The sequence below is a fragment of the Trichomycterus rosablanca genome, chromosome 13 (genome assembly GCF_030014385.1).
Source record: "Trichomycterus rosablanca isolate fTriRos1 chromosome 13, fTriRos1.hap1, whole genome shotgun sequence".
Taxonomy (NCBI): Eukaryota; Metazoa; Chordata; class Actinopteri; order Siluriformes; family Trichomycteridae; genus Trichomycterus; species Trichomycterus rosablanca.
Window position 1 is genome coordinate 4,251,361 of NC_086000.1, and position 26,802 is coordinate 4,278,162.

The 26,802-nt window shown below is 43.3% G+C and overlaps 1 protein-coding gene across 1 annotated transcript in view; it reads right to left on the reverse strand.

The window, feature by feature from the left end:
- ush2a (Usher syndrome 2A (autosomal recessive, mild)) overlaps positions 1-26,802 on the reverse strand; it is a 226,484-nt gene that overhangs the window by 32,461 nt on the left and 167,221 nt on the right. The window contains exons 56-61 of the mRNA XM_063007063.1: positions 19,493-19,600; positions 18,162-18,345; positions 12,890-13,047; positions 9,200-9,358; positions 8,917-9,079; positions 4,860-5,214 (exon numbers count right to left, since the gene is read on the reverse strand). Of these exons, the coding sequence (XP_062863133.1) occupies positions 4,860-5,214; positions 8,917-9,079; positions 9,200-9,358; positions 12,890-13,047; positions 18,162-18,345; positions 19,493-19,600 (1,127 nt within the window). The remainder of the gene's footprint in view (positions 1-4,859; positions 5,215-8,916; positions 9,080-9,199; positions 9,359-12,889; positions 13,048-18,161; positions 18,346-19,492; positions 19,601-26,802) is intronic.

Genomic DNA, 26,802 nt, shown 5'->3' on the forward strand with positions numbered 1-26,802 from the left:
ACTCATGCATCTCTAGTTAAAATGTAGGTGTCCACATACTTACTTACACTAATTAAATTTTTATATATGAACATGCCCACGTTCAAACGTTGGCATCTTCAAGTCGTCTCCTGGCAGCGGCCCAACACACAAGTCCCTCAAAAACAAGCATGTCCAGACAAAACAAAACAGAAACGCAGACATCGCGGACGATTCAGTAAACAAGGATCAAAGCTGTCGATTCCTATTGTACAAAAACAATCGGCTTTGTTTGATAAAACCGCGGGGCGCTACTACCCATAAAGCAGAGTGTTATTGAACCGGGGCCCTTGCAGCATTTATCCTATTAGTTAATGAGCGCCCGTGTTTGTGCAGATCCCAAACAAGCTGATCAGAATTCTGCTCAGAGAGCCCGGCGCTCCAAACACATCTACCAAAAAAAGAGGACAGAAAGAGAGACACGGTCCGATGCTTTGCTCGTTACGTCTATACACTTTTTAGCTCTCTTCTTAATGATACACTAACAGATTGTAAACATGCTGTTGCCGATTCGACGGCTCCTCCCGTTCCCTCTTTTTTTTCCCTGTGCATTTTTTAAACAATGTCCTTCATGTTAGAGTGGTTACAGGAAGCAGAAGGACATCATTAGAGCCGTGGTTAAACTGCAATTTACACCATTAGGAAGGCAGGAGCAATTTTTATTGCCTAGTAAATTTCAGCTCTGAAATATTTGGACCATATGGCTCAATTTGTGTAATAACCTTAATTTCTTGCACCCTTCGGGTCCGCCCGCCTCTCTCCGGCGGAGTCGGGCTCCTGCGCGCGGGAAAAAGCAACGTGTCTGCGGCGCACGGGCGAGATTAATAAGGTGTCACGTCCTGTTTGGGTGAAGGTGTTGGAACAGCGGCCAGATGGTATCGCCGCAAATGACTGTCAGGGGTCCTGATCTAATCAATAGGATGTATTAATACATCTCCCATCGCTGGGAACCTCGTGGGGCTGCGGCGCAACATCTGGAAAGGATGCGGGATGAAGTGGGGGGAGGGAGGAATTAGAGAGAGTAAGAGATACAGGAGAACAGGAGAGAAAATAGATAAAGCAAGAGCGGGATGGAGGGAAGGGTAGCGGCGTACGAAAGGGAAGGACGGTCCTGCTCTTTCTCTCGTGTTTGATAATGAGGGTGCATCTGCGCACATGGTGAGGGAGGCAGGTTTCTGGCTGCTAGGACCGCCTGCGCTCCGTAGCCTCATTCAGTCCTGCCGCGGTGACGTGCCCATTAATCAGCCGTTCTGGAGTTGGCTACGGCACCCGGCACAGCCAGGGATCAATAGCAGCCCCCTCCTTACCCCGACCCATCCACAACTTCTACAAAAAAAAAATGCAGAAAGCAACCGTGCAGACCAGAGAATGGCGCACGTCTCCTACTAATGCCCCTGCGCCAACGAACATTACAGGAAGGCACTACAGAGAATCGTACCATCTGCTCGGACGCCAAGTCAACCACTTCTTCGGATCTGTATCTGTGCACAAACACAACACATACATAGGCGTCAAGATTCCTCCAGGAACACCACCTCTCCTTAATCACTGGAGCACAAAACCCCTCATGTTAACTTCATAAAAGAGAATCAACCGGTAGCCAAACAACAGTTGGTTACGACAAAATCAATACGGCACCCAACCGCAGGCCAAGTATCGACACGGCGGGCGGGACAGCTGATCTAGCACAAAGCCCGCGTCCAAAAAAGATCCAGCAGGATCAATGGATTATAAATGTAGCCCTGAGAAACCGCGCTAATAACCACACTCCGATTTCCCATACGGGCGGGCGACACGTGAGCGGGAGCCGGGGCGGGCGGGAAAACCGCTGGCTCGGAAAATATGTCGGTGCTTAAATAAAATACATCAACCTGAAGTATGAGGCTGCTAATAATGCACTGCGATGAGTCTATTATAGGCTGTTAACCTCGCTCGAATGTCATTACGCTAACCGGTTCTAAACAGGATTATTATCGTTAATTAAAGCAATTAGAAAAAGAACTAACAATAACTAACAGTAATATACACCGACCAGGCATAACATTATGTGAATAACACTAGACACCTGTTCATGGGTGGGATATATTAAGCAGCAAGTGAACATTTTATCCTCAAAGTTGCTGTTAGAAGCAGGAAAAATGATCAAGCGTGAGGATTTGAGCGTTTAACAAGGGCTAAATTGTGATGGCTAGACGACTGGGTTAGAGCATCTCCAAAACTGCATCTCCTGTGGGGTGTTTCCGATCTGCAGCGGTCCAAAAAAAGGAACAGTGGTAAACCGGCGACAGGGTCATGGGCGGCCAAGGCTCACTGATGCCCGTGTGGTCCGATCCAACAGACGACCTACTGTAGCTTAAACTGCTGGAGACGTTAATGCTGATTCTGACAGAAAGGTGTCAGAATACGCAGTGCATCACAGTTTGTTGTGTATGGGGCAGCAAAAGGGGGACCAACATATCAGTGTACATGTCTCTTATCAAATTCAACTGTAGTTTATAGTCAAAAACCTGGGATTCGTATTAAAAAACACATTTATTTACAACTGTTAAGGATTTAATTCTGTTGTTCTCCCCGTGTCCACGTGGGTTTCCTCCTGGTGCTCTGGTTTCCTCCCACAGTCCAAAAATATGCCACCAGGCTAATTGGAAACACTGAATTGTCCTATAAGTACCTAGCTGCTAGATGCAAAAAACAGTGCATTGTAGTGCCGGTCCCAAGCCCGGATAAAATAGGGAGGGTCGTGTCAGGAAGGGCATCCAGCGTAAAAATTGTGCCAAATCTATGCGGATCATGATCCACCGAGAGCCGACCCCGCAACCGAACGGGACAAAGGCAGAGGAAGAAGAAGAAGAAGTTAAGGATTTAATGCTGTACTACTGGAAACTAATAGGAAATCAATTGCTTCTCATCACCTCATAAATGCTAATGCAGTAAAACCACGTTTAGTTTTAAAATGCCCCTAGCTTTTAAAATCAGCTTTCATTTAGAGGAGATTTTGCCCAGTATCCACCTCCAGTACCTGCTGCACCACCCTGCCTCCTGTCCTTCAAATCCAGGTCTTTAAAATATTAGAACAGTCATTGGAATCAACATTCAGCTCTTGTGTGTAAATCAAACAGCCATGGTCATTATAAAAAGTTGCTTTTTCTCCCCCAACAAGCCATTACATTCCACTGAAAGGAATGAACCCCCAGTAAAGCTTCCAGTACAAACCAGGTTTGAGTTGAGCTGAGCTGAGCTGAGCTTACAGACGCAGTAATAAAGGAAACCGATCCAGGTCCCACCGAGAATCCTCACTTCCCCCACCGGGCTTTAGAGAAATGCCTGAACCATCCAGAAATTAATTATTCGGGTAGCAATTAATGAACGTCATCAGGGCTGAGCCTTTTATCAGTGTCTCTTCCATCTTCTATGGGGATAATTTACAGTTGCTTGCTTATTCTCTTGGCAGCCCTTTACAGTCCTTCTTGACCTTTAGAAGTAAGGGCTTATTTTGAGGAGGGCGGAAGGCATAACATCAGGTAGTTTACCGCTAATCAAATCAACTCATAATTAATTTTCTGACCTGTCCACAAGCCTGATGAATTATGACCCTGACCTGGTAGTGGGCGCTACTGATTTATCATACCGTGGTTGGTATATTTTTGTTCAAATTTTGTTAAATATACACAGATCAGCCATAACATTAAAACCACCTCCTTGTTTCTACACTCACTGTCCATTTTATCAGCTCCACTTACCATATAGAAGCGCTTTGTAGTTCTACAATTACTGACTGTAGTCCATCTGTTTCTCTACATGCTTTGTTAGCCCCCTTTCATGCTGTTCTTCAATGGTCAGGACCCCCACAGAGCAGGTATTATTTAGGTGGTGGATCATTCTCAGCACTGCAGTAACACTGACATGGTGGTGGTGTGTTAGTGTGTGTTGTGCTGGTATGAAGGGATCAGAAACAGCAGCGCTGCTGGAGTTTTTAAACACCTCACTGTCACTGCTGGACTAGTCCACCAACCAAAAATATCCAGCCAACCGTGGGCAGCATCCTGTGACCACTGATGAAGGTCTAGAAGATGACCGACTCAAACAGCAGCAATAGATGAGCGATCGTCTCTGACTTAACATCTACCAGGTGGACCAACTAGGTAGGAGTGTCTAATAGAGTGGACAGACCAGCACAACACACACTAACACACCACCACCATGTCAGTGTCACTGCAGTGCTGAGAATCACCACAACCTAAATAATACCTGCTCTGTGGTGGTCCTGTGGGGTCCTGACCACTGAAGAACTCATTCAGTAATTGTAGAACTACAAAGTGCTTCTATATGGTAAGTGGGGTTGATAAAATGGACAGTGAGTGTACTGGACCAAAAACTTGTCTATAATTCTTATAATTGTTGTCTTCTAATCACTGGTCTCTTAATTCTTTGTTAGTACTCATTATTGACTACAGCTGACCTTCTCTGTGCTCATATAGAGCTAGTCCAATAAAAAGCTAGTAAAAAGCACATGGATCAGTGGTCTACTGTCAAGGTAGACAAAAAAAACCCCTATCCACTATCACTGAATGGAAATTAGTCAAATGATTAGGCGTAAATCAAAACCCACCACCTTAGAGGCTGCCATTAAAAAAGATCCCCCTGCTCTAGAATCAACACCTAAAAGCTTGACTAAAGTTTATTGCTGATCACGTGACTCATAAGAAGCAAGACGAGGGATTCTTCCTCGTATGGCAACGTAAAGCAGCTTGCTAGACTGTAATCAATGTTCCAACAGGTTGTAATTCATAAATTCATAAGTCTTAAACTAAACAGAAAGTAGAATCTGTAAGAGCTCTTACCGGTACTGTGACGGCTATAACGCTGGAAGTGTCCAGGGTTGGATCGCTGGGACGTTTCTTGTACACCACTTTGTACTCCGAGATCAGTCCGTTGGGCTCGCCGGGCTGCGTCCAGTTCACCAGGATGGAGTAGGCACCGGTCGCCCAGGTCGTGGGCGCGTCCATTCCCTGCGGCTCTGCCTCCGGGGTGAGAACCGACCTCCAGGAGCTGGACGTGGAGCCCTGGGAATTCCGGGCAGTGACCCTGTACTCGTATTCAGTGAACGGCTTTAGGAAGTCTGATGCGTCTGTGAACTCCAGAGGACCCTCGGACCAGATGAAGACCAGGAGTTCGTCCAGCGTTCCCTTTGGACGTCTGCAGATCAAAAAACAGGGAAGTAATGGTTACAACCCATGAATGGAAATAGACATTTAGGTAGGAGTGTCTAATAGAGTGGACAGTGAGTGGACTGATCCACTCATACCAGCACAACACACACTAACACACCACCACCATGCCAGTGTCACTGCAGTGCTGAGAATGATCCACCACCTAAATAATACCTGCTCTGTGGTGGTCCTGTGGGAGTCCTGACCATTGAAGAACAGGGTGAAAGGGGCTAACAAAGCATGCAGAGAAACAGATGGACTACAGTCAGTAATTGTAGAACTACAAAGTGTATTTCTATAAGGTAAGTGGAGCTGATAAAATGGACAGTGAGTGTAGAAACAAGGAGGTGGTTTTAATGTTTGGTCACTGTTACACCAAGAAACAGTATAGGCCTAAATGCTTGACCCCAACAGTGTATGTTATATGAAAAATCAATCACATGACGGCTTTGACATTGATGTATGATTAGTGTATGTAAACTTTTGGCTTTGTCTATATATTAAAAGAAAAGAGGCGGATGCTGCTGTGCTACATTACACCCAGAAATGACATTCAGCTACACTTTATGGTGCGCCTGCTGGTCCTACTTGATCAGTTCCTCCCTAATCCGACCAACCACGTACAAATAAAGATAAACCGTGACCAACCGGGCTTAGCGCTGCGTCCCTAGACGCAGATTCCGGCACAACTCGCCATTTTCACTCGATTTGTAACTCGTACACATTGCTAAGAAGATAGCAGAAAGTCAAATATTGGATAAACAGAAGGATTTGCATGGGCTGTAACGTTGATCTCTGGTATTAATGTAAACACATTCACTACGGCGATGGGCGAGTCCTTCTAAGCTCACGGCGGCTCCCACGGCTCCTCCCTGGGCGGCGATATTCTATTTGTCCCCGTTTATCCGACCCTAAATCGCGGCTCAGAACAAATCCGAGCGCGTGGGCTCTGAACGCTGGCACCTTTGCGGGTATGCTAATGATATTTCTTCAGGATTTATTCCGGCTTAGTCTGGACTGAACTCACATACGGATGACATTGGTCAACATGGCACGATGCCCTTGACAAAAGCTCTTGCGCTGGCGTGTGGAGGAGGATGTGAAGCAGCGCAGGATAGAAATGCAGTGCAGTCAATTGCACTGTTCTACAGTATGTGGTACATGATGAAATATTCATCTCTGGTTGTACGATCCTATTACTGGGAATTAGAACATTTGATGTGGGTTTTTTTTATGAATAGCTGCCATGGACAGTCCCAAGCATTATGTAGCATGGCATAAAATGCACCCCTATTCACCGATGGGTCAATGGAAATCACCTTTGTGCATTTTGAATTGACACGTGTGTAGTAGTCGATCACCTGCTTGAGGTAGGTTCATTACAGACAGGAACGCACTGATCTCAATTATTCCCCATCTATGTGCAGGTGACCAGCCAGCAGAGGCAGCTGTGAGGAATCCTTTCGACCCGCCCACCCCCAGACAAGGCCAAGGCGTACAGCCAATCAATAGAAGAGATTTGACCGCTGCGAAACCCATGCTGTTCTTCAATGGTCAGGACCCCCACAGGACCACCACAGAGCAGGTATTATTTAGGTGGTGGATCATTCTCAGCACTGCAGTGACACTGACATGGTGGTGGTGTGTTAGTGTGTGTTGTGCTGGTATGAGTGGATCGGACACAGCAGCGCTGCTGGAGTTTTTAAACACCTCACTGTCACTGCTGGACTGAGAATAGTCCACCAACCAAAAACATCCAGCCAACAGCGCCCCGTGGGCAGCGTCCTGTGACCACTGATGAAGGTCTAGAAGATGACCGACTCAAACAACAGTAATAGATGAGCGATCGTCTCTGACTTTACATCTACAAGGTGGACCAACTAGGTAGGAGTGTCTAATAGAAGGGACAGTGAGTGGACACGGTATTTAAAAACTCCAGCAGCGCTGCTGTGTCTGATCCACCATGTCAGTGTCACTGCAGTGCTGAGGGTGATCCATCACCCAAATAATACCTGCTCTGTGGTGGTCCTGTGGGGGTCCTGACCATTAAAGAACAGCATGAAAGGGGTCTACCAAAGCATGTAGAGAAACAGATGGACTACAGTCAGTAATTGTAGAACTACAAAGTGCTTCTATATGGTAGAAGAGATAGACACAGCCAATTGGGTTTATTGAGTGCCCGGCCAGGCTGGAAGCCCCACCGAAGCTTGCAGTGGTCAGTAACAGTTTGGGTTTTATTCCCAACACTGGCAGAAGAACAATGTCCCAGGTACCTTATATAAGTGCAGCTTTTGTAAATGTGGACACCAGTTAACAGTTACCTATATCTGTGATTTGTTTATTAGCCGGGGGTCGTAGTGATCTCGGAATAATCCGGCGCACGCAGCCGCGCGAGCTAATCACGAATGCTGCAGCGAGTGTGCTTCGCTAATGTAGCCTTGATATCTGTACTCGGGCATTTCAGCATATCGCCGCGTGCTGGAACCGACCCTGACGCGTGTGACCAACTGGATTGACTCAAGGTCACGACAACTGCAGTTTATCACGTTCCACCATGTTACGTCGGGCCTTATTAATACGCCGTGAGGAATATAGCGATAAGCTTTGTGAACTTTGTCACGTGATTCGTACATGATCTATACACAACATATTATTTTTGTTCTTAAATTGTAGGCAGTTCGAAATTAAACTAAAGTTCTGATTTTTGGTTAGTTATACTGATCAGCCATAACATTAAAACCACCTCCTTGTTTCTACACTCACTGTCTATTTTATCAGCTCCACTTACCATATAGAAGCACTTTGTAGTTCTACAATTACTGACTGTAGTCCATCAGTTTCTCTACATACTTTTTTTAAACTGCTTTCACCCTGTTCTCTAATGGTCAGTACCTCCACAGAGCAGGTATTATTTAGGTGGTGGTTGATTCTCAGCACTGCAGTGACACTGACATGGTGGTGGTGTGTTAGTGTGTGTTGTGCTGGTATAAGTGGATCAGATACAGCAGCGCTGCTGGAGTTTTTAAACACCGTGTCCACTCACTGTCCACTCTATTAGACACTCCTACCTAGTTGGTCCACCTTGTAGATGTAAAGACAGAGACGATCGCTGTTTGAGTTGGTCATCTTCTAGACCTTCATCAGTGGTCACAGGACACTGCCGGCTGGCTATATTTGGTTGGTGGACTATTCTCAGTCCAGCAGTGACAGTGAGGTGTTTAAAAACTCCAGCAGTGCTGCTGTGTCTGATCCACTCATACCAGCACAACACACACTAACACACCACCACCATGTCAGTGTCACTGCAGTGCTGAGAATGATCCACCATCTAAATAATACCTGATCTGTGGTGGTCCTGTGGGGGTCCTGACTATTGAAGAACAGCATGAAAGGGAGCTAACAAAGCATGCAGAGAAATAGATGGACTACAGTCAGTAATTGTAGAACTACAAAGTGCTCCTATATGGTAAGTGGAGCTGATAAAATGGACAGTGAGTGTAGAAACAAGGAGGTGGTTTTAATGTTATGGCTGATCGGTGTATATCGTGGGAACATGAGAAAATTCTGCACCTGTTATGATACAAAGATTTGTTGTGTCTGCAGGGCAGATGTTGGGGTAAAGTGTAGGTAAATCAAAGGTCAGTATAACTACAACAAACACAGAGTGTGTGTGTGTGTGTGTAAATACCTGTGAATAAAATACGCCGTGATCAGGCCATTGGGTTTACGTGGGGGGTTCCAGGACACTTCAACAACCGCTGAACCAGCGACATGGAGCTCGGGAGGATCCTGAGCCTTGGGAGCCGCTTCAGACGTCAGGGTAGTGACGCCCTGTCCTACACCACAGCCATCTACATCAAAGCACATGATGGAAATGATATTAATCATGAGTTGAAGACACGCATACAGAAGCTTAAATAATTATTTTGCAGTGGGTGAGGGTAATACTGGTGTGTTGAGCTTGTTGTTACCTGCTTGACAGGCCTGTACTCTGATGCTGTAGGTGGTGTATGGGTCTAGTCCGTCCAGCAGCAGGAACCGGTGAGGGCCGGCCGGACGGGTGAGGGGCCGTTCTGTACCGGCGTTCAGCAGCACGTTGTACTCCAAGGGAAGGCTCTCGTTATACACATCTGTGAGGGGTAGAAAGGAAATACAGCAGCTAAGAAAACTGCCACCGGCACCACAGAGACTGGTGGTAGTAAGCTGGCCGAGTGTGTTGTGCAACGGTAGCAGAGGTCACTAGAGTGTAAAGTCTTAGATACCTCAAAATGCTGCCTACTGAGGTGCCTTAATTCTAAGCGATAATCCGACTGAATAACGAGACAGCAATCCCAGCATTCAGTGACAAAAAAAAAAGACAAATATGCTTGACCAATGGTGACGTAATCGCCGTCTAAGTAGTGCATCTAAATATGAGTTGGATGTATTATTACAATCCTCTCTACTTATGTAGCTCACTAGGTAGGCAGTAGGGAACAAGGCAGCTCACTAGGTTTTCAGACAGACCCCTAGAGAATATTCCAGTTACGATGTGGAATAGTGACTCGCAATGCTTGTAATTCATCAATGCTCTATGTCCCGAACAGGCCGATTCCCAACCTGTACACACGTGCACCTACACACCTTTAAAAATTCCGCCACAATAGATTTGGAGAGGAGGCTCTGCCAGCCTGGCACGAGGAGCCATGTTAAAATTCCCATCACTGGCTCCTTTCATAATTTACAGCAACTAGAGGCTGATAGGTTATTCAACATTCATGAGGGCGGCGATGTATTCCAAGCGACCTGATTATCTTTACAAATGAAAAAGTTAAATTATTCAACTTCCTTCATTGCCGCGTTCCGCGAGCAGACGCGGCCTTCCGGCCGGGACGCAAACCCCCGCGCCGAATTAGGCGGCGCTTTGATCAGGGCTCGCATGCCAGAGAGGTTCAATCGCACAGGTCCGTAAGTTCTATTATTTACAACTAATCACGGACTTTGGAGTTTTCTTCCACTTTCAACTCGAATGAGAGTCTAATAAGAAGTAATGGCACGGCGGAACAGAAAAAGGAAAGTGCCATCAGATCCCATCCATCAAGCGCCCGGGCGCCTTCCAAATCCGCGCCCGAGTCTGCATCCGGACTTAACCAAGCGTGAGAAATGATGGTTTGAAGCCGCTGATTTTTTTTCTTTGCCTCGGAATGTAAAAGTCGATAAATAATCCAGTCTATGGAAATGTTTTGGGTCTAGTTAGGGGGTCTTATTTAGGGGCGTAATTGAGGCTCTGAGCAGGTTCCTCTCATAGGAAGGTTAATGAGACGGCAATAACAAAAGATGGACCATCTGAGACAGACAATCAGGGCCGCTTGAAGGCTGCAGGCATGCAGAAATACGCATACGTGGACACTGGTATGCATGGATGGGTGAACGGTGTCCTGTTTCTCATCCTGGTGGACGATCTAATCGACGTAAGCACGGGCGCCACGGTAGAATCGGTGAGACAGACCAGCGGAAGAACGGAGGGGGGAAGGCTGTTTGTTTACTCGCTTATTTGTTTGTGCTTATGCTCGCTGGGTGGGAGAACGTGCAGGCTTGGCAGCCCCGCGACGCTCAGCGGGGCCCCGCAGATGGTCCCACCGCTGCCTGCGACCGCAAACAGACACTGATTGATCGGTGGATGCTTGTCGACTGCGGAAGCGATTAAAGGAGCGACTCGCGCCCGGGCAAGGACACGAAACTTCACGTTTGAGATTCACCTCCAACGTACAAAAATTACTTAATCAATGAGTGGAGAAACATAACGGGTGCAGATGCTTGCAGACGGGTGTAATGCATAACACATTTAAGCAATAGATATACCGCTATGCTGTGGCTAACACTAATGCTAAGGAGGACTACATGACCTAATTCTTGGATCAAAATCATGATTCAAATTACGGGGGAATTATCGAATAATTCATAATATCAGAAACCAAGCTACTGACATTAGCATACAGCACCTTCTCTGGCTTGCACAACTGCAACCTTACTGAAGAAGCGACCAATAACGCGAGTGAAGGCGGTCAGACAAGACCAGAAGTGGTATGGTCCACTTGAGGGGTGTCTAAAATGGTATTCCTCCAGGACTACATAAATACATACACCGATCAGCCATAACATTAAAACCACCTCCTTTGTAGTTCTACAATTACTGACTGTAGTCCATCTGTTTCTCTGCATGCTTTGTTAGCCCCCTTTCACCCTGTTCTTCAATGGTCAGGACCCCCACAGGACCACTACAGAGCAGGTATTATTTGGGTGGTAGATCATTCTCAGCACTGCAGTGACACTGACATGGTGGTGGTGTGTTAATGTGTGTTGCGCTGGTATGAGTGGATCAGACACAGCAGCGCTGCTTGAGTTTTTTAATACCGTGTCCACTCACTGTCCACTCTATCAGACACTCCTACCTAGTTGGTCCACCTTGTAGATGTAAAGTCAGAGACGATCGCTCATCTATTGCTGCTGTTTGAGTTGCTCATCTTCTAGACCTTCATCAGTGGTCACAGGATGCTTTTCCCCAGGGGGCGCTGTTGGCTGGATATTTTTGGTTGGTGGACTATTCTCAGTCCAGCAGTGACAGTGAGGTGTTTAAAAACTCCATCAGCACTCATACCAGCACAATACACACTAACACACCACCACCATGTCAGTGCCACTGCTGTGCTGAGAATCATCCACCACCATAATAATACCTGCTCTGTGGTGGTCCTGTGAGGGTCCTGACCATTGAAGAACAGGGTGAAAGGGCTAACAAAGTATGCAGAGAAACTGATGGACTACAGTCAGTAATTGTAGAACTACAAAGTGCTTCTATATGGTAAGTATGTATGGTGTATGTATTTATATAGTCCTAGAAGAATATGATTTCAGAAACATAGATGGCAGGAGCTTCAGGCACCAAGACAGTATGGTGGTTCATACTCATCAAATCTATGACCTGCCCTTTTCAAAACACCAAACGAGGGTACAAACTGGTTTCCACTCCTTGAGTACAGTTCCAATGTGGGCTGTAACTGTTTTGGCGGCTAGTGGTGACCCAATACCTCGCTAAGACATGGTTTCTGGGCATGTGAAGGAGTATGGCCACATACTGATGGGTCGTCCAGGAGGATCACCAGGGTATGAATGTGGAGAAAATCTGGGAGCAGTTCTGTAGTATCCTGCCATTGACCTGGTCTAACCACATTCTGGTGGGCCTCTGAGCAAGGTAACCCGGACCTGCTTGCATAGCATTTGAATAAAAGCTTCCGTCAAATGCTGTGAAAGTAAATACACTGAGGACCAGGTTCCATCATCAAGCCTCTCCATCAAGAGAACTGGAGCTGTTATTACCCTCATATGCCAACAAATCATCATTAAGTGGTGGCACACCAAATTCTTTAAGAAGTTCCAAAAAAGAGAACTACTAACTCGCCCACGTGTCCATGTGATGAAGCTTGTGTGTTAAACGGCCCCGCAGTAAATCGCGCATCACTTGAATCTAAACGTCAAGCTAATTGATTCTCTGCTGGGCTCTTCCGGCGATCGGCTGGCATAACAATCCCCGACCGACTGCTCGTAAATTCTCTCTCGTCGCGCAGAAGTGCGGATAAATCAGCGCTGAGTGATGGCTAAACAGAAGATGCTGCGTGCGTTACCTGGGAGTGACCAGGCGACAAAGACGGAGCGCGGGCCCAGGACGCTGACGTTATGCGGAGGAGGGATTTTCTCCGGGGAGGCGGCGGAGGTCTGGATGATGTACGGGCTGCTCGTGCCACTTCCGCCGTCGGTACCGGCCTCCAGCTCGTATGTGTACCTACAGGAAAAGGATTGAGGATATACGAAAGTTAGAACTTGGTTTGCAAGGCGTAACAGTTCAATATTAGAGAAGAATGGATGTGAGGAAGTGGATGGGCGTCAGCGGTGGTATGTAACAAGTGCTAAGGAGGGCTACATGTTCAAAATCATGGCTCGAATGATGGATTAGGGATTGGATTGTCTGACCCCACAATTTAATAACTGAACCCCCCAGAAAGCAAAACTTAAACAATCTCAAGTGTATTAAGCTACATAGCAGCTACGTACTTTTACATACACCGATCAGCCATAACATTAAAACCACCTAGTTTCTACACTCAGTCCATTTTATCAGCTCCACTTACCTTATACAAGCACTTTGTAGTTCTACAATTACTGACTGTAGTCCATCTGTTTCTCTACATACCTTTTTAACCTGCTTTTACCCTGTTCTTTAATGGTCAGGACTCTCCCAGGACCACCACAGAGCAGGTATTATTTAGGTGGTGGATCATTCTCAGCACTGCAGTGACACTGACATGGTGGTGGTGTGTTAGTGTGTGTTGTGCTGGTATGAGTGGATCAGACACAGCAGCGCTGCTGGAGTTTTGAAATACCGTGTCCACTCACTGTCCACTCTATGAGACACTCCTACCTGGTTGGTCCACCTTGTAGATGTAAAGTCAGAGATGATCGCTCATCTATTGCTGCTGTTCGAGTTGGTCATCTTCTAGACCTTCATCAATGGTCACAGGACGCTGCTCCTGGACTATTCTCAGTCCAGCAGTGACAGTGAGGTGTTTAAAAACTCCAGCAGCGCTGCTGTGTCTGATCCAGATGTCAAGTATCTGCCTTGAATTGCTGCCTTGAAGCTGTTTGGGATTCAAATACAATGACATCAAAGACTCCAATCTGCCAATTAGAGCTGGTTTAGATGGAGCAGTGATTAAACCTTAAGGTAAGCACAAACAGCTCAAGCAGGGGCGGGCCCGAGGTCCGTCAATTAGTTGGTCTAACAAATAGTCCAATTCATGGAGATCCAGCAGTCTGGTCAAAAATGGGGGTCCACTTTACGAGAACTTGTGGTATCCAAGACCAAGTCCTTGTCGTAACATTGTGACATCATAATAAAAATGAGCAGATACTTTAGTGTACATGGGGCCTAAAGCTCGATTCTCACGTCGTAGCCAATTAATGCCATTAGAAATTCTATAAACAAGACTGAGACGGCGATAAAACAGAACGCTTTCATAATATTTATCATCCCGTACGTCCAAAATGCTTGAAACACTCCGGTGTAAAATCTTGTTGTTAATTTTACTTCATCAGCAGAGCTTACGGCTCCCCGGTGGATCGATGAAGGGTGATGCCATTAAACAGATGACAGCGTTAATGCAATGCTGATCAGTGCCGCCGCCGTGATCTTTCAGAGCCTGATAGATACCCTGCACCTGCATGCATATGAATGGGGAGCGCTGTGCGCCGGCGTCCGCGCATTAATGCCCGGTGCAGGTTATAAAACACCGAGAGGAAAGCTCTTTAAAGACAAACGTGACTTCACAAGATAGATTTGGCTTTTAAACGCAGAGGGGTTCGGGTACAGAGGTCTGCGCGGGCGATGTAAGTGGATCAGGTTGAACGGCGGAGGCTTTAAATTCGCCATAAACTCCACGCGCGGCCATTAATAGCTCCACATTAGCTATTGTTTCAGCGCTACACCTTTAAAACAAGCCCATCAGATATCACACACAGCTCTCATCACCGCCTGTAAAATGCATTAGCGCTGCAGATTTGTCACCGTAGACGTTTTACACACGTATTCAGGCTGAGGCAGCACAGGACGTCCTGTGGATACATGTACACAGTTAACGTTCACACAGCTAGTAAGGGACGTGTACAATATGGCGATGATTGGATCACTTTAAGAGCAAAAGTGTACACACTTCACTCAAGTTATTGAGTTTAAATATTTGGGCCACACCCACCACCAACCTGGTGGCAACAATCAGTACTTCTGTGCATCCATAGACTTGGTTTGACGAGTCTGATGCAGAGGAAGCGAATGACCTCAACCCTTCTAAATACCCTTGGGATGAACTGGAATACTGACTGCGAGACAGGCCGCCACGTCCAACGTAAGTAAGCACAAATCCCCACAGACTTTGTGGAAAGCTTTCACAGAAATGAAGAGACTGTTAAGAGTCCATTTGAGTCCCATGGCCCACAAGCAGAGGGTAAGGTGTCCATATACATTGATATTATCGTGAATTAGTCTACAAAGGTTAAACAAAGTCATTCTTTAAGGCTCTGGAACTTCACAGCGAGTTTTATCAGAGGGTAGCAAGAAGACCCCGGCTAACCAACAGAACTATCAGTGCTCATCTGACCTACAGACCAGAGGACCTGAATGACACGCACACGTCAAAGAAAACACGAATTCTACTCGACATCAGAACGACGTGAGGTCATCTGTCCACGAACTGAAGCTGAGACATAATTAGGTTTTGCAAGCATCTAAATGACTAAACAAATTCAATAATAAAAAAAAAATCTTTGGAGTGAAAATCAAAATTTAGACCCATATGTGCATTAATAATTTATTATCATTTATTAATTATTATTATTACCAATCTTAATTATTATCATTATTATATATTTATTATTACATTTATTATGTATATTAATTATTACTATTATTTTTTTCATTTATTATTTAATATTTATTAATTCATACTATTATTATTAATTATTAATTACTATGATTATTATATATTAATTATTACTATTATTATTAATTATTTACTAATTACTACAATTATTATTCATACATTATTTATTAGTACTATAATTATTTATTTAAAAATATTACTATTATTATTATTATCATATTAATATTATTTTTATTCATTACTAGTAACCTAATTATTACTATTATTTACTATTCATTATTACTATTATTAATTATTTATAACTATGATTATTATTTATTAATTATTACTATTAACTACTCATTAATTATTTACTAATTATTACAATTATTTTTCATACATTATTACTAGTATTATTATTACTAGTATTATTTAACTTTTACTATGCACTATTATTTGATTATTACTATAATTATTAATCATTTTTAATTAATAAGTATTATTATTTTTAATTACTTGTTTAAAAAAGGAAAGAAAACAAGCAGTGTGTCTGATTCAAAGCAATTCAATAGGATGTAATTCTTTCACAATGATGTGATGAGTCTAAAATCAAATTACATAAATAGAAAAGTGGGTAACTTCATTTTTTTTCAAGGTTGAAATAGATTCGACACCCTTGTTCTTTAAATGTTAAACTATCGTTTTACTTGTGAAGTATGAAACATTGATTATTAAGGCAATACTTGTGGCAGTCAGAAAAGGGGGCAATTACTCCCCCCCCCCAGCATGTGGTAAACCCAAAGTTGCACCAAAGAAAACCTGAGTTTGGAGTGTTGGCGTAATATTTCAGTCATCAGCCAGACTTTCTACATTGCTGAGATACTTGACAGCTAATCAACATGGTCATAAATAATCAATGAGTGCAGCCCACCGGTTAGCCGCTTCGCACCTCTCCCTGCAGCCTCGGCGGGTAATGAAGCGCCCGTTTGCCTTTGTGCCGCCGCTCTGAGCTAAATTGGACTAAGAAGAGAACAGGGGACCGATTGGTATTACGGCAAATTAAATGTCACGCCTCGGGACGAGTCTCTTCGCAGCGGCGGTATAAACACAGGAGAGGTGGTGAATCGGTGACCCAGCCGAACTGTCCGAACTGTCCAATCAGAGCTCGCCGTGTTGGATCTGTTAGAACGGTACGGCCGGCGAGGCTCTGAATGACAACGTGGGCTGTAGCTCATCTCTGGCTGGAGATAACATAATGAAAACAAACAGATTTATATTGTATCCTAAGCTGCTTATTGGGCTCAGGCGGCCTTTTCAAATATTGACTCACTTTATTGCATAAACAAAACGATCCGAGAGCGCACGGCGAACGTGTGTTTCACGATTAGAGGAGCTTGGAGGAGCGTTTACGATTAAACATGTAGAGCAGAATTGCCAGAACTAACTGTGCTTAGGTGGCTTGGAACATTTTGAACAGATTATCATAAGACATTGACTAAAAAAACCTCCCTGCTAGCCACAGGCTAGCACAATGCATCCTTATGCACTTAAATAGACAGAGGATCCCACTACACCCTCTATATTCCTCCATCACTTGTGTCAAAGGCTTGACCAAACACTAGGAGTCACTGTTGCATCAACAAGAAGTAAATCATCTACAAACTGCCCTCCCTCAGACACAGCCAATTGTGAATGCCTGACTTGCACGGTTGGCACGCGAGCTAGGGTGTTCGCGGTGGAATTAACATCCTTGTGCTTTTTAAAACCCTGGGTCGTGACCCTTAGGTGGGTCACAAAGAAAAATAATAATAATTAAATAAACTTCTACTCAAACGCCCCCTTGAGGAGGCGCGTTAGGTGTTACCTGCGTCACCTAAACTGTGGGTCGCTTAAAATAAAGTTGGAAAAACACTGATCTAGCCCACCAAAAAGGTGCCACTGGGAGAAAGGGAGGGTCAGGTGGGGTAACTGCCTCCTTGAGTCTGAAACAGTGACTCCTACTGTCCATTTGAGGTACTGACAAAAGTGGCGGAAAGATCTGGATACGTGATTAGACACTGAGTGGTGTAAAGTTGACACAATGTGTGATTCCCTTCCATTGCATTGACCTCTGCCTTATGTATGACACCCATGCTGGCCTAGGAGGACTGCAGAATAGCACCCTGCTCACCCAGCGTCTTTTTTCCACAGCTTTCAATCCTTGTGTTGGTGCTACGACCACACAGTAGGTGTCACTGCTGCAGTGGCAAGGAGGTGACTTCACATCTGGCCTTCTCACTGAGTATATAGACACCCCAAAGCTTTAGCCACACCCATTGCAAACAACTGTATACCATACAGAGCCAACACCAGCTTACTAGCCTGCCTTCTTCTCAGTAGCCTCTTCCCTTTATATCATTTTAATGATTTGGTATCAAAGTGTACGGATGACGGATTAAGCGCTATATTGGGCGATAATCAAGATATCAACATTGTAGGACTGTACCTGATGTTGGGCTGTAGGCCGGTGTCTGTGTAGCAGCTCTCGTCTGGGCCGGCGGTGTAGACGCTCTCTCCGTCACGCAGGAGCCTGTAGTGTGTTAGCAGGCCGTTGGGTTTGGACGGTCGGCTCCAGTGAAGTTCAACGGCCGTGCCGTTCACCAAAACGTGCCGCGGCATGGACCAGACGTCTACAGCACAACGTAAAGCAGAATTCATTTCATGTCTGTGCTTCGCTTTTGATTACGTCATACACCGATCAGCCATAACATTAAAACCACCTCCTTGTTTCTACACTCACTGTCCATTTGATCAGCTCCACTTACCATATAGAAGCACCTGTAGGTCTACAATTACTGACTGTAGTCCATCTGCTTCTCTACATACCTTTTTAAACCTGCTTTCACCCTGTTCTTCAATGGTCAGGTGGTTATTTAGGTGGTGGATCATTCTCAGCACTGCAGTGACACTGACATGGTGGTGGTGTGTTAGTGTGTGTTGTGCTGGTATGAGTGGATCAGACACAGCAGCGCTGCTGGAGTTTTTAAATACCGTGTCCACTCACTGTCCACTCTATTAGACACTCCTACCTAGTTGGTCCACCTTGTAGATGTAAAGTCAGAGACGATCGCTCATCTATTACTGCTGTTTGAGTCGGTCATCTTCTAGACCTTCATCAGTGGTCACAGGACGCTGCCTACAGGGTGCTGTTGGCTGGATATATTTGGTTGGTGGACTATTCTCAGTCCAGCAGTGACAGTGAGGTGTTTAAAAACTCCAGCAGCGCTGCTGTGTCTTATCCACTCATACCAGCACGACACACACTAACACACCACCACCATGTCAGTGTCACTGCAGTGCTGAGAATGATCCACCACCTAAATAATACCTGCTCTGTGGTGGTCCTGTGGGGGTCCTGACCATTGAAGAAACAGATGGACTACAGTCAGTAATTGTAGAACGACAAAGTGCTTCTATATGGTAAGTGGAGCTGATAAAATGGACAGTGAGTGTAGAAACAAGGAGGTGGTTTTAATGTTATGGCAAATAAAAACTGGGCATCAAAGCAGTAAATCTATGTGGTGCAGTGTCAGGGTTAGCGACACCTTCTCACTCCACTGGAAACCAATAGGGGAGTGCTCAGGGGATGACCAGTGTATGAGATTTAAACCCTTAAAACCCTTAAAGAGTTAAAAACTTGAATTGTTCCTAGCTGTGATACGTAATACCTTGTTTAAATAATAAGAACATTTCAACCTTCAGCCTTTCAACTTACTTAATATCTTAATGTGTGTAAAAACTATTAACATGAGTGTATGCTGGATGCTGGATGCTGACCTGCCGGGGCGTCTTGCAGTGTTCGGCCCATAGATGGCTTACTTGCTCCACATCCGGCTGCTGTACAAGCCACGAGCACAAAGCTGTAGTTGGTGTAAGGCTCCAGTCCTAGAAACAGAAGCACACAGATGCACTCAGTTCACACTAGCATGATACGTTCTATTACTAAAAATAAATGAATTGCCTTCAAACGGGTGGCGACCGTACGGGGAAAGGGTCCTTTCCTGGTCTGTAAAGATTATGTTAGGAGATAATGAGTTTGGTGCGGAGAGACCCGGAGCCCTGACTTCAACCCTATAGGACATACAGAAATTACTACATTACTGAATAAACGACTGAGGTTTTTAAATGTGCAAAATAATTCTGTTTAATAGATGAAATGCACTTTTGCTGCCCAAACGTTATTCGACGTGCTATTATAAATAGCTTTACACATTAATAAAACTATATGTAGCTTCAGACTCTCTCGTATCAGCACAAAACAATCCCAACAGCCAACAGTATAAGACAGAATGAGCTCTCTAACAAATAAGCCTGCAAGTCCATGGTGACGGACAACTTGTTTGACCTTAAACAGCGACTATGAAGAACCAGGGACAATTTTGATCTGGTTCTCGATCTTGGCATAAACACCACTGTAATGTATGCGGTTATATTCACTATAAGACATGTAGAGACTGTCAGGACATACATACACTAGATTTTTATCCGAATGGATTTGTACCCGAGTTTAACCCTGACTCAAACTTGAATTTTCTATTTTGCATATTCAAGCCTCTCAAGTTTGAAACGATGTCTTCGAAGCAAATTTGTCGTGTCCCCGTAGTGCTATGAGGACTCCAGTCAGTCCATGTTAACCAGCATGATTGATGTTACAATATTTAAAAGAGCAAATTGTGATGTTACTGAATGTGTGGCCTAGGTCATGTGACTGTAGAGGAAAATTCACACCATGTATTTTGAGCATTTCACTGCTGGTCTCAGACTTTTAGCCTCCACTGTAGATAGATAGGTTGGGAATGGATAACTGGTAACTGTAATGACTGTACATGAGGTATAGTGTCAGTATAAAGTTAGATTGAATAGTAATTCAATTATAAAATAGTAAAGTGACATGTGACAATATTGCACAATGAGGCCAATATAGCCATATACAGTGTATCACAAAAGTGAGTACACCCCTCACATTTCTGCAAATATTTCATTATATCTTTTCATGGGACAACACTATAGACATGAAACTTGGATATAACTTAGAGTAGTCAGTGTACAACTTGTATAGCAGTGTAGATTTACTGTCTTCTGAAAATAACTCAACACACAGCCATTAATGTCTAAATGGCTGGCAACATAAGTGAGTACACCCCACAGTGAACATGTCCAAATTGTGCCCAAAGTGTCAATATTTTGTGTGACCACCATTATTATCCAGCACTGCCTTAACCCTCCTGGGCATGGAATTCACCAGAGCTGCACAGGTTGCTACTGGAATCCTCTTCCACTCCTCCATGATGACATCACGGAGCTGGTGGATGTTAGACACCTTGAACTCCTCCACCTTCCACTTGAGGATGCGCCACAGGTGCTCAATTGGGTTTAGTCCATCACCTTTACCTTCAGCTTCCTCAGCAAGGCAGTTGTCATCTTGGAGGTTGTGTTTGGGGTCGTTATCTTGTTGGAAAACTGCCATGAGGCCCAGTTTTCGAAGGGAGGGGATCATGCTCTGTTTCAGAATGTCACAGTACATGTTGAAATTCATGTTTCCCTCAATGAACTGCAGCTCCCCAGTGCCAGCAACACTCATGCAGCCCAAGACCATGATGCTACCACCACCATGCTTGACTGTAGGCAAGATACAGTTGTCTTGGTACTTCTCACCAGGGCGCCGCCACACATGCTGGACACCATCTGAGCCAAACAAGTTTATCTTGGTCTCGTCAGACCACAGGGCATTCCAGTAATCCATGTTCTTGGACTGCTTGTTTTCAGCAAACTGTTTGCTGGCTTTCTTGTGCGTCAGCTTCCTTCTGGGATGACGACCATGCAGACTGAGTTGATGCAGTGTGCGGCGTATGGTCTGAGCACTGACAGGCTGACCTCCCACGTCTTCAACCTCTGCAGCAATGCTGGCAGCACTCATGTGTCTATTTTTTAAAGCCAACCTCTGGATATGACGCCGAACACGTGGACTCGACTTCTTTGGTCGACCCTGGCGAAGCCTGTTCCGAGTGGAACCTGTCCTGGAAAATTGCTGTATGACCTTGGCCACCGTGCTGTAGCTCAGTTTCAGGGTGTTAGCAATCTTCTTATAGCCCAGGCCATCTTTGTGGAGAGCAACAATTCTATTTCTCACATCCTCAGAGAGTTCTTTGCCATGAGGTGCCATGTTGAATATCCAGTGGCCAGTATGAGAGAATTGTACCCAAAACACCAAATTTAACAGCCCTGCTCCCCATTTACACCTGGGACCTTGACACATGACACCAGGGAGGGACTACGACACATTTGGGCACAATTTGGACATGTTCACTGTGGGGTGTACTCACTTATGTTGCCAGCTATTTAGACATTAATGGCTGTGTGTTGAGTTATTTTCAGAAGACAGTAAATCTACACTGCTATACAAGCTGTACACTGACTACTCTAAGTTATATCCAAGTTTCATGTCTATAGTGTTGTCCCATGAAAAGATATAATGAAATATTTGCAAAAATTTGAGGGGTGTACTCACTTTTGTGATACACTGTATATACATTCAAGTACACAAACATATACACATATGCAAATACACACACACACACATTTAGCTACAGCCAGCCGTCCCTGCCTGGTGGAGTTGTAGAGCCTAATGGCTCTGGGTACGAAGGACCTTCTAATCCTGTCCGTGTATGTTTGAACTATAATACACTAATATGAAGGTCAACAATCTGATAATTATTTAAGCAGATTGCTAACCTGAGTTCTGACTTCCTTGGTTAATATGCTTCACGAGGTGCTTCGTTCAACCCGAACCCAGATCAATGTTTTCGGAACGCCGGAGTGTGTTTGGGTTAAGTAAAAGGATTCAGTCGAGCATACTAAACACAGGGAGAGCGCAGATGAACGCTGCCTGGCTGCGCACTCGCCGTGTCGGTCGCTGTGCTCTGGGATTGTGAATAATCTCGATGCTGCAAATATTTTAGATGTCATCAGAAAATCTTTAGCAGAGCATGTATTCACCAGAGGAATTAAAAATATAATAATAATACAAATAATAATTTTTATTATTATCAGTGATAACAATAATAATAATATAAATAATACTTCTTACTACTAGTCATTATAATAATAACATAAATAATCATTTTTATTATTATTACTGATTATTTATATTATTATTTATTATTATTTATATTATTATCATTACAATCTCCGATAAGAATTATTGTTTATAATTATTATAATCATTGATAATAAAATTATTCTACATATTACTAATATAATTACTAATAAAACAATTTACATTGTTATTATTATAATAATCACTAATAATATTAAAAATTATTATTTATATTATTACTATAATCACTGAAATAATAAGATGTATTATTTATATTATTATTATAATAACTAATAATTAGAATTATTATTTATATTATAATTATAATCACTGACAATATTAAGAATTATGATTTATATTATTTTAATCACTGAAAAAATTAAGAATTATTATTTATATTATTATTATTATAAACACTGATTAAAAGAATTATTTATATTATTATTTTTAATTATAATCACTGATAATAAAAATTATTTATATTATTCCTATAATCACTAATAATAATAATAAGTTGTATTATACTTGACCGCATTGTAAAGCACTTTGTGGCTTGGTCCTAGAAAAGCACTATATAAATAAACTTTACTTACTTACTTACTATTTATATTAGAATTATAATCCCTGACAATAAAATTTTTATTTTTATGATTATAATGATTATCATTGTTAAATAAAATGACAATTTATATTATTATTATTATTGTTGTTGTTAAATAAAAATAACCTTTATATTATGATTATTATTTATTATTATACTATATTATAATATATTATTATTATTATTATAATCACTGATAATAATTAGAATTGTTATTTGTATTTTTAAATTCAAGTATCCTGAACAGTAATAATTATCAGATGATTTTGCCCTAATATCCCACTGTGGTTCTCTGGTCTCATGCTAACTGAAGGGGGCACTCTAAGTCTGACTAAGACTAAAAAAACATTCAATAATAAAAATAAAAAAGAAATGTAAATAAAGTAAAACAGAAGAATCATTTTAAAGCTGTGCACCGCAGGTCCTTTAGCAGCGCGAGAGGAACGTAAAATAAAACAACGCCGTAACTGTCACATGAACTGTTGTGTAGCGTGTGATGAAGAAGTGCGCGGTAATGAACGCCGTAAAACGCTCTTTTATTGACAAGCTGCCATTTACTGTTTGCATTAGTGAATATGAGAGGATGATGGTCACTTGGTCTCATCTCATCTGCCTAAAGTTACGGGACAGAACAGAAAGCTCTGCTAACACCTGACACCTCCTGGCTACAATTACTTAAGTGTTATTCAAGCTGCACAAGCCGGTCCGGGTTCCAGCTGACCCTGTGATGCCCTCTCAGGTTCAGGTTCCATTCCAGTGACCGGGTTCCTTCCTGGAGAAGGTTTAGAGAAGGCCGAGGTTTAGCTCTCTCTCTCACAACACGGCCGAGCTAGCAGCTTCGGTGACAGAGAAATATTAGCTCTGAAAGGGAGGCCGACAGGCCTGTTCACAAGCCCCGGGCGAGAGAGAACGATGTCTTTGAATGGCGCGCAGGCCATTACAGCGCGGATCACGTTAAATCATCCAGCTGCTTGGCTGCTTCGTTTGCTCTCCACGCCCATAAACACGATGGATTAAATCGCTTCATCAAAACTGTACTAAACAGGATTTATACAATTCTGTTTTTATAAACAATCATTAGTCCAAATAAGCGTGTTTTCTAAAAAAAAAAAATGCTTATTATAATTATAATCACTGATAATAATTATTTTTATTATAAAAACTGATAAGAATTGTTATTTATATAATAATAATAACAATAATAATTATTAGTATTATTTCTATTCCTGATAATAAGAATTGTTGTTATTACTATTATTATTTTTTGTATTCCTGATAATAAGAATTGTTGTTATTACTATTATTATTTTTTGTATTCCTAATAAGAATTTGTATTTATATTATTATTATTGCTATTTATATTATTATTATTATTTTTATTCCTGATAATAAGAATTGTTATTTATATTATTATTAATTATTATTATTTCTAATAATAAGAACTGTTATTTATATTATTATTATTATTTTATTCCAGATAATAATTGTTATTTAAATTATTATTATTTATTTTTTTATTCATGATAATAAGAATTGTTATTATTATTATTAATATTATTATTATTATCCCTGTTAATAATAAAATCAATCAATCATAAATAAATGTCCACGGGTAGCGCGGCTGTAAAGCAGTGCCCACTACAGCTGAGAGGGTTCCAAGGTTCAAATCTCAGCGGTGCAATTGGCCGGTCAAGGCGTCCGCATGGACGTGATTGGTCAGTGTCCGGGAAGTGGGTGGGGGGTAGCCGAAACTCGACTGTCATGCCAGTCCCCCTCACTTCCTTCTTTCTACCGTATACTTCAGTGTCATCACTTCTCACATTTACTCATGCTATCCAGTAATAAAAAAACAATAATATGGGGAAGGACCTTTTCTGGTTCAGCAAGACTGGTTACAGTACTGTGACAGTATACGATCTGAGCGATTGAGGGTTAAGGGCCTTGCTCAAGGGCCCGAAAGCAGCAACCTGGCAGTGATGGGGATTGAACCAGGACCTTAACTACTAGGCTACATCACAACTGCCTGCACAGAGCCCTGAACTCCACCTTACTAAACAGTCGGATGAATCGGAAAGTGGATCACAACCTAAGCACAAATACCCACACACACATTCCAGAATCCTTCCAGAAGAGTACGGGATGTTTGATTTGCAAAGAGGGGACTGTCTCTACTATCTTGCCTAGGGATGTCCAACAAGCTCGGAATCAAGGGTCAATTTACAAACGTCCAATCCACAATCCACACATGGACGGGGACGATTTATACAAACAAGAACATTTAGTACTACAAGCTAATTAAGCTAATTAGAACAAACAGTTTGTTTATTTGTTTGTTTGTTTGTTTTTAATCCCGACGGCTCTCGAGCTCATTTATCTCGGCTAATTTGTGCATCTAAACCCAAAACTGGAGGATTCTGATTCTGGGAATGTCCTGAAGCCCTGATAATTCTCTCTCTATCTGTTGCTCTCTCTCTCTGTCTGTCTGTTCGGCGCTCATCTTCAGCCAGATAATTTGGTAATTAAGCCTAAACAAAAGGGCATTGTTGTGCGCTGGAGTCACGCTGCTTCCTCTGAAGATGCTGCGAGTGCCTGAGTCAAGGTTAACTTATTCCAGCGCCGAGGTCAATTACCGGCGCTGCATTCGGCTCGCGGATGTGACGCTCTGGCTGTCTCTCGAGGGTCTCTGCGCTCGGCTGTATTGAAGTAAACGACGAGCGGACGGGATTCGGTTACGGATACCTGTTGGCGGACTGTACCCTGTTAAAACCTAAATGATCATTTGAGCGACGTTTTCTTGCTTCATTGACATGCAGAACAGAGCGGCACGTCGACACAGATACGAGCGCCGCTATTCATGCAGACGCCTGTTATTCAGGAGCAGAACTGAAGCACTGTGGCTGCAACGTGTGTGTGTGTGTGTGTGTGTGTGTGTGTGTATGCAGTATGTATTTATTCATGATGTATTTAAATACAATCCAAGGACCACAAAAAAGACCCCCTGTGTAAGTTGGCACAGTTTGCAAAATGCCATTAAGACAAATATGGGAGTGAGGAGCGATGACAAGGCCAGGCCCCTCGACTGGCCTGCCTGCAGACCACGACTGCATTTTACCATGAAGACAAGAATCAGACAACGGCGATCTCAGTGCTGTGCTCAGGTGGCACAGCGGTAAAACACACTAGCACACCAGAGCTGGGATCTCGAATACACTGTATCGAGTCTCAGCTCTGCCTGCCGATTGGCTTGTTGTTCAGACGGGTGGGATATTAAAAGCCGGATAGATACTCTCTCTCTCTCTCTCTCTCTCTCTCTCATAACTAATGCAATTACGACCTCTGCTGGCTGATTGATGGCACCTGCACAGAGACGGAAAAGAGTGCTGTCAGGGT